We start from the raw sequence: 9193 nt of genomic DNA on the forward strand, positions 1-9193 counted from the left end.
TAGGGAAGGATGGTTTCTGTATCTCAGTGAAGAATGCCTATTTCCACTCTTCCTCAAATTGTCTTTAAGTGCGTAATTTTTATAGAGCATTATAGGTAACCTGTACATGTTAACTTTTCTCCTATTCTCATGGCAGTTAAAATTATGCTTTGAATTATGCATAACTAACTTAATTACATCTTGGCATTTTCCAGTTACTCCCACCTCTGTGTTACCAGCATGTGGATAGCATCAGGAGTTTATTTGAACACTTCAAAGAGATGTTTTGGGAGGAGAGGAAAGGAGTGGAGACCAGGGGATCCACCAGTACTTAGTGCACCATTGCTCTGGGTGACCTTGAGGAGAGGGGGAGATTAGGTTAGAAAAGTTGGGGGTCCAGATCCCAAGGTTCTTACCTTATTAGCAGGGTTGTGAGTTAGGACTTTCTTTCTTTCTTTCTTTTGTTTAGTTATAACACTGAAGGTAGCGCTACTTTATTTTTTTAAGTTATTTATTTATTATTTTATTTATTTATTTTGGCTGCACCGGGTTTTAGTTGCGGCATGCGGACTCTTCGTTGTGGCATGCATGCGGGATCTAGTTCCCCAACCAGGGATGGAACCCAGGCCCCCTGCATTAGGAGCTCAGAGTCTTACCCACTGGATCACCAGGGAAATCCCAAATGTTAGGACTTTCTACTCAAAATTTTTATCAACAGCCAACTTAAAAGAGTTATTTTTCACAGTCCTAGGCTGAACCTTGGTGAGCTGACCTCACCTCTTTGGTGGGATCCTAGTTCCTGGTCCCTCTGCCTAACCCAGACTGACACTTATTCCTTTTGTATCTCATTGTATGGGTGCTGAATGTTTAAAAGAGAGACAGTCCCTTTACCGGGACTATTTCAGCATATGACAAAAGTTTTCCCATTACAAGCATCACACAGATTCTGAGATCAGTGCAGCATCAGCAGCGTCATCATGTGAGGTTTGGGTATTACTGTGGGCGTCTGCTTAGAAAAGAACTGTAAGAGGAGAGGCAAGGGATGGCATCAACTTCTGCGGCTTGGGAAATCAAACCAGTGTCTCTGGGTTTTGTGTAGGGGGCAGAATCAAATGGGCTGCTTCAGGGGCACAGTTTCTCCTCAACCTTACGTTTATCTTTAAAAATCAATGCAGGGCTTCCCTGGTGGCGCAGTGGTTGAGAGTCCGCCTGCCGATGCAGGGGACACGGGAAGATCCCACATGCCGCGGAGCAGCTGGGCCCGTGAGCCATGGCCACTGAGCCTGCGCGTCTGGAGCCTGTGCTCCGCAATGGGAGAGGCCACAACAGTGAGAGGCCCGCGTACCGCAAAAAGAAAAAAAAATCAAAGCAAAGTTTCCTTCTGCTCTCATATAATGTTTCTATTTCACACTTAAAAGTAGTTTCTCCTGCAGACTTCTGGAGTCCTGCTCTAGGTGCTGCTTACGTGGGTGTGTTCAGTTTGTGACAGTTTATCAAATGATACAATTATAACGTATGTACTTTTGTTTTAATTAGAAAGCAAAGCAAGAAGAAAAACAAATCCTCCCCAAATCTACAAGCATATCTGAGCTCCAGGAAAAGCTGCTATGTTTATTCTCTCTTCACTTAACCGCCTGGGTTATGTGCACCTCAGTTCAAAGCATATTACTGTAGGTTATGAGGAACCATGAAAGGATGTTAAACAGGGTAGACATGGCCTGTTTTGTGTTTTTGTAAGATTACTCAAGTTAATGTCAGACAAAATGCAGCCAGCGGAGCCGCTTAGGATATCTGGGGAGGTGTATGAGTGGGCGGTGTTGAGGCCAGAGCCTGGGCAGTGGCCAGAGGGATGGACAGATGGGGGAGACTCCAGAGGAGCCACACTGGAGAGAAAAAACTGGAATGGTGGAAGGAGCACTTGGAGGCAGTGCGAGGAGCTACTTCCGGTCCTACCCCTTTTTTGTTGTCTTGGTCTGTCACCTGAGCCTCATTTTCCTCAGTTGTAAGAGGAGGATACCAGTACCTTCGGTGCCTTCTCTCCCCCACCCTCCACCCCCCCACCTTATTGTGGGGACCAAAAGAGGTGTTGGGTGTGGAAGGGCCTTAAAAACTATAAGATGCCATCGGGAATTGTGGTCAGGGCAGTGGTTATATTTTCATTATTGTGGTTTTTTTGTAGCTTAGTATAAAAGCAGTTATGCCTTTACTCTCTAACGTGATAAACTTTATTCCTAGCCCACATTCTATATGCAAAACTTCTTTAAAAATTTCAAGTTAGTATTTAGGTTTATAAATTAAACTTATAAAAATTTGAAGCTTGGATTGAAACAAATAATCACTATTCTGAGTCTTCTAAACTTTCTGTTAAACTACAATGAAGTTAATTTTTAAATTGAGATTACCACTGGTTCACTTCTTAAAAGCCTTTTTAGATTTTTCAATGATTAAAGCTGAAACTATCAGTGAGGATTCTTACTGGCTGCTTTTAATTCAGCTAATTCAGAGAGGCCGCCAGGCAGGGGATGTGGAAACTACTGTGGTGGGTTCCCAAAAACACCAAAGATGGATTTTGTCTGTTTAGGTTTCATAGACATATTTTCAGAGTCCAAGGAGGGCCTGGATGTTCACTCATCAATGATCCTGCGCTTCCTGCATCGCAACCGGCTCTCTAGCACCGTCATCCCCTACCCTATGTTGGACCACTGCAATAACATGAGCACCATGAGGGCTTCTGTTCTGAAGGACTCTCTGGATCAACTGGTACAAAAAGAAAAGGGTACGTGTGCGGGGGTGGGGGGTGTTCTTGAGAAGGCCTGATCATCGTTTCTTCCAAGTGTGGTATTTATTGATAGGATGAGCCAACACTTCTCCCTGCTTTTATTTCTGAAAATGTAATAGTGACCAGTTTGTAGCACAAGAATGAAGACCTGCTCTGCCTTTCCCCTCCCCCTCTCCTTCCCCTCCCCATCCCCCTCACCCTCTTCATAACCCCACGTCTCCGCTCAGATGTGACTTCAGGAAGGCCTTTTCTCATTAGTCTTATCTAACTAATGCCCCCACCCCTGCCACTCCCCACCTTTTGGTTACTATCCCCTTTGCAGGTTTAATAGTCTAAATGGCACTTATCATCATCTGAGGTTGTAGCATTAGTCTTTACTTGTGTTTTTGTCTGTCTGTTCGCTTCATTATCCTTGGCACCTGGAACTATGCCTGCCGCATAGTAGATACTCTGTGAATAGTTGTTCAGTAAATGAGGGAAGCCACTACAGACTCACTTAGTGACGACAACAAAAGTTGATACTGTGAATTGGTAGGTCCGTGGAACATAATAAGAGTCCAGAAATTGACCCAAATACATGTGGGAATATAGTACCAGATATAATTAGCATTACACGTCAGGTTGGAAAGGTGAATTGGCAAACAAGTTGGGTTAGGGAACTGGTTAGCCATTTGCAGAAAAAAATAAAACAAGATTCTTAACCCACTGTATTCACGAAAATAAATTGCAGATGGATTAAAAAGTTCAACCAAAAAGAAAGCTATAAGAGCTAAAAACCCTGACGTGGGAAAACCTTTCCGAGCAGGACATGAAACTCAAAAACTACAAAAGAAAAGATTAATAAGTTAGACTGTATGCAAATTTAAATTTCTGTACAGCAAAAAATATAAGCAGAGTCAAAAGACAAATGACATTTTAGGGAACAAAAGTATATTTTGTAACATTGTGACAGACTCAGTTTTTTTTTTTTTACTAACTCTGACCTTGGGCAATTACTTAATTACCTTAGTTTCCTCATCTCTAAAATGAATTAATACATAAAAATGTGTAGAAAAGTGCCTGGTTCACAGTAAACAGTCAGTAAATATTACTTATTATGTATGTGTATATATACATTACATAATGTACATAAAATATATAAATTGATAAGAAGACTTGTGACCCAGTAACAAAAATAGATGAGGGCAGGACCAGGCCATACTCAGAAACAGTGGCTTACAAACAAGTGGCTTAAAAAAAATCTCACTCATAATTAAAGAAATGTAAATTCAAACTATAAGACATCATATTCATCTCTTGGGTGGTTTTGCAGATATATCAGTGGATTTGTGTTGTACTACAGTCAGCTCATGGAGCAGTCCTTCTGCTTTACACATGTTCTCCAATTTGGAAGGAGATTTTAAGGAGCATTTATTTTTCTAGGGCCAAAGTGCCAAGCATATTTCTGCTAGATATTTTAAATGATCTTTTAAAAAATTCTTTGTGAAAGAGATGTCATGATAAAATCTGGTTTTTCTTGCAGAGAGCCCTGGAGATCTAACTAGAAGTCCAGAGATGGACAAACTCAAGTCAGTAGCAAAGTGCTACGCTTATATAGAAACATCCTCCAACCCTGCAGACATTGACAAGATGACAAATGGAGAAACGTCATCATACTGGCAGTCAGATGGCAGTGCCCGCTCACACTGGATTCGGTGGGTGCTGTAATACCAATTCTTGAGTGAAAGTTCAAGAAAACTGCCCACTTTCTTTCTCTTATCCCATCAGTGGGTTAAAAAATTATTTTTTAAAATTTTAGAATATTTTTCTACTTAACTGGCTAGTGTTTTTCTTCTTGTGACTATCTGGAAAGATGCTTTAAGAATCAAGTTAGGACTTCCCTGGTGGCACAGTGGTTAAGAATCCACCTGCCAATGCAGGGGACACGGGTTCGAGCCCTGGTCCGAGAAGATCCCACATGCCACGGAGCAACTAGGCCTGTGTGCCACAACTACTGAGCCTGCACTCTAGAGCCCGTGAGCCACAACTCCTGAGCCCACGTGCCACAACTACTGAAGCCCACACGCCTAGAGCTCATGCTCCATAACAAGAGAAGCCACTTCAATGAGAAGCCTGCGCACCACAGCAAAGAGTAGCCCCCGCTCGCTGCAACTAGAAGCCACTGCAACCAGAAAGCCCGCGCACAGCAACGAAGACCCAATGCAGCCAAAAATAAATAAATAAATAAAAATAAATCTATTTAAAAAATTATTAAAAAAGAAGAGAATCAAGTTAAAGGAATTATGTAAAATTATCTAACCTGGTTCATATATTCATAAATATGGATAATTACTTGGTATTAAGGGAGAAAATTAGCATTTGACTAATATTTTATGATATGGATTTCAGATCTTTTTCACTAGGTTTTCAGGAAGATTAATATCACAAGGGACAAGTACTTTTCTTATATCTGATGTGATTTTACTTCTCAAGATTTTTTCTGCACATTTAAAAAATTTGTGTACAACTAAGTTGGCCAGTTTAGTAGAGAAAGAGGGAACAGGGGTGGTCAGGAATACTGGAGTGGAATTTTTTTTCCCCTCACCCCCGCACAGCACGTGGGGGGATCTTAGTTCCCTGACCAGGGATCGAACCCGTACCCCCTGCAGTGGAAGCATGGAGTCCTAACCACAGAACCGCCAGGGAACTCCCCCACTGGAGTGGAATAGATGACAGTAAACTATGATGAAGCTGCTATCTAAAATTTCACCTGTGCCTTCAGAAAATGGGCTGATTTCAGTTGGTGGAAATAGAAATAATTACCTTGTTTTCTCATAGAGGATTAATATGCTCTTTAGCCATCTATACATGAGGGAATATACCCAGTTCTTTGCATGCAGTTTAGAAATTTGCTTCTTGCCAGGTAAAGGGATTTTGTTAGACTGTTCATATTGTACTTTCCTGCTTGTATTAGTAGCTTAAAAAGAAATAGAAGATTGATCTTGAACTGAAAGGAATTTTAGAAACTTGGGAAGGTCATAAGGACTTTGAAACTAATAGCCAGCATTTCAAGTTAGTTGCTTTTAGGGGAATCAGTCTTGGGGTATATATCACATGTAAGATCTTGAGATGGGACTTGTGGGCCCTGCCAGTTCTCAGCCTGTATAAACACTTGTAGTTTCTGCTCTTCGTGTTTTCCAGTTTAAAAATGAAGCCAGATGTTGTGCTTAGGCACCTGTCCATTGCAGTGGCTGCCACTGACCAGAGCTACATGCCGCAGCAGGTGACTGTAGCTGTGGGGAGGAGTGCCAGCGATCTTCAGGAAGTCCGCGACGTGCACATTCCCAGCAATGTCACTGGCTATGTGACACTGCTGGAAAATGCCAACATCAGTCAGCTCTGTGAGTCAACCAAGATACGTCTTGCCCTTCTAACTAAGGGGATTGGGAGGGGAGGAAGAAGTCATGTTTTTTGAGGGAAGACCTCTGAAGTAGAAAAGCTGTTTGCTTTTCTCTGGAGATCTGATTTGCTTCTCATCATATACATGAAAGTGGTCATTATTTTGCCTATTCAGTGTTTTTAAAAGTTATAGAAAAGCAGTAAAGCCTATTTTAATTAAAAATATTTTATTTTTGTTTTCTTATTAGAAAATTAGAAATATTTCAATAAAAATTATTCAGAATCCCACTACCCAGGGATTGTCGCTGTGAATCCGTTGGTATGGATCCTTCCAGACCTTTTCTTATATTTCTGTGTGTGTGTGTATATCTGTGTGTATAAATACACACGCACATATATATATACACATTTTTAAAAATAAAAGATAGGTTTGCATATTATATATATTTACATATATCTATACATGTCTTTTTACAAAAAATAGTGATATTTTGTACACGCTCTTTTGTAACTTTTTAATGTGTTGTCTCATCATATATTCATGCACACCTTTATTTAGTGTTGTAAGAATATGCCTTAACTTTAACAAGCCTTTTATTCTTGGACATTTAGTTTGTTTCCATTTTTATACTATTATAACCTTGCTTCCCACATAGCATTTTGGAAATAATCACAATTCTGTGATTTCTTTCCAGGCTTGTTTCATTCAGGGAGCCGGAATGCTTCATGTTTTGTCTCATTTCTTCTAATGCTTTCCTGGGCCAAAGGAAGTATTCTTGCTTTGCTCAAAGGAACTGAGGCCTGGGGAGGTAGAGTCTTTGTGTCTCACCCCTGGGCAGAGACGTAGTTAAGCTTGTGGAGTAGAAGCTTCCTGTCTTATACTGTGGTGGTCTTTTCTCTAAATTGTGTCCTTTTAAACTTCTCACCTCCTTTCCAACCCAAATAAGAAATTGTGACAGCTCTTAAAAGTGAGTCATGCCTATGCCATTTATCTGGACTTGATAATTAAAAAGAAATTCTCACAACTGCTATGAGCCAGCTGCTGTTTCATAACAACATCCAAATTTCGGAACTCTAGGAAAAATTTTTAGACATTTTCTTACCGTGTATTTAATCAGGATTTTAAAAATGCACTTTGTGTTAATTATCAGAACTCATAAATGCCTATGAAGCTTTGTGATATATAGATTTAAGCCACCCTTAGTTTTACACATGATTCTTTTGACTCCTTAGATTGGTCAATGCTTTTTTTTTTTTTTTTTTTTTTTGGCGGTCCGCGGGCCTCTCACTGTTGTCGCCTTTCACTGTTGTGGCCTCTCCCGTTGCGGAGCACAGGCTCCGGACGCGCAGGCTCAGCGGCCATGGCTCACGGGCTCAGCCGCTCCGCGGCATGTGGGATCTTCCCGGACCGGGGCACGAACCCGTGTCCCCTGCATCGGCAGGCGGACTCTCAACCACTGTGCCACCAGGGAAGCCCGGTCAATGCTTTTTTGACAAATTTATTATATATACTAGCTCCATTGCACACATCATTTATTTCTGGCATCAAAGTATATCTTCAGAATTTTCTTTTTGAAATGTGAATTGCTATCTTGCTTTTAGTTGGAAGCCTAGAATTTGCTGAACTGAAGAAGTTAATCCAATACTGAATTTGTTGTTTGCGCTTGACAGATGTCCAGATTAACATAAAGCGTTGTCTTAGTGATGGATGTGACACTAGAATTCATGGTCTGAGGGCTGTTGGCTTTCAGAGAGTCAAGAAGTCTGGGGTCTCAGTCTCAGATGCTTCTGCAATATGGTATTGGTCTCTGCTGACATCTCTGGTGACGGCTTCCATGGAGACAAATCCCGCCTTTGTCCAAACAGTGCTACGCAACACTCAGTAAGTCTCTCTGCTTTCCAGGCTGTCACGGGGTGCTCATTCTCTAACCCTTTAGGGCGAGTCACTGAGCAGCCTTTGATCATTGAGACTCAGTCAGCAGCTGGGCCCCAGGTGCCCTGTTGTTCCCTGTTTGTGCCTTCAGCTCCTATCTTGTGAGGGGGTCCCACATGCCATTCCTCTTCCTTATCCACTGGGGAACAGTTGTTCACATTACATAGCAATTTATATGGGATAAAACACCTTCAGATGCTATATATTATTTACCTCCTTATGTTGTAAAATGTATCTGTAAAAATTATCCCTGTTGTATAGACAAGGATACGGTGACCTTCCCTGAGGTGTATGACCAGGCAGTGATGGATCAGTTTGAATCTAGGTCTTTGGACCTAGGCCCTAGGCCCCTAGGTTGAAAGCTCTTTTCACTAAAGAGTCAGATCTTTTCAAGGACACCAAATTAATTTATTTTTAAATGTAGAGTACCTTTGAAAATTTTCTTCTAAAAACTGTTAGGGCAAAAGGACTCAGTTTTAATATATAAGGCAAAGCAACTAGCTTCAGTAGCAATGAAGTACTAGTATTATATGTAAGTTGAATAGCTGATAATAGGCACTCAGTGCAGGCTAGCAAAATATCTGTAGATGTCTTTTGAGATTTGTTATTGCTATTAAATAAAACTCTTCAGCAAATAATACTGCTGGCAGTGCTAGATCTGAAGGGTAATATTTGGCCAGACTCCTTTCTTCCTGCCTGTTTTAAAATTTAAAAAATAAAAAAATTTCAAACTTAGAGAAATATTGCAAATTCGACGCAAAAAGAAAAAGTAGCTTCTTCCTGAGCCAGTTGAGAGTAATTTGCTAACCTGATGCCCCATGGTTCCTGAACATTTTATTTAGTATGTATTTCCTGCAAATGAGAACATGCTGCTACAACCATCAAAATCAGGAAATTAACATTGATATACATTGCTACCATCTGATTCTCAGATCCCGTTCAAGTTTTGCTAGTTGTCTTGGTAATGTCCTTTATAGCAAAAGGATCCAGTCCAGAATCATACTTGGTATTTCATTGTCATGTCTCTGTAGTTTCCTTCAATAAGGAATAATTCCTCTGTCTTTCCTTGACTTTTAAGACTTTGAAACTTTTGAAAATTATAGGTCAGTTATTTTGAAGAGCGT

General features: G+C 40.8%; 1 protein-coding gene across 1 annotated transcript in view; it reads left to right on the forward strand.

Annotated features, from left to right (window-relative positions):
* Window positions 1–9193, forward strand: part of ZZEF1 (zinc finger ZZ-type and EF-hand domain containing 1) — a 113575-nt gene that overhangs the window by 19808 nt on the left and 84574 nt on the right. Inside the window, exons 4-7 of the mRNA XM_007454251.1 lie at window positions 2561–2755; window positions 4281–4452; window positions 5939–6138; window positions 7808–8018. Of these exons, the coding sequence (XP_007454313.1) occupies window positions 2561–2755; window positions 4281–4452; window positions 5939–6138; window positions 7808–8018 (778 nt within the window). The remainder of the gene's footprint in view (window positions 1–2560; window positions 2756–4280; window positions 4453–5938; window positions 6139–7807; window positions 8019–9193) is intronic.

The sequence above is a fragment of the Lipotes vexillifer genome, unplaced genomic scaffold (assembly GCF_000442215.2).
Source record: "Lipotes vexillifer unplaced genomic scaffold, Lipotes_vexillifer_v1.1 scaffold680, whole genome shotgun sequence".
NCBI classification, from domain to species: Eukaryota; Metazoa; Chordata; class Mammalia; order Artiodactyla; family Lipotidae; genus Lipotes; species Lipotes vexillifer.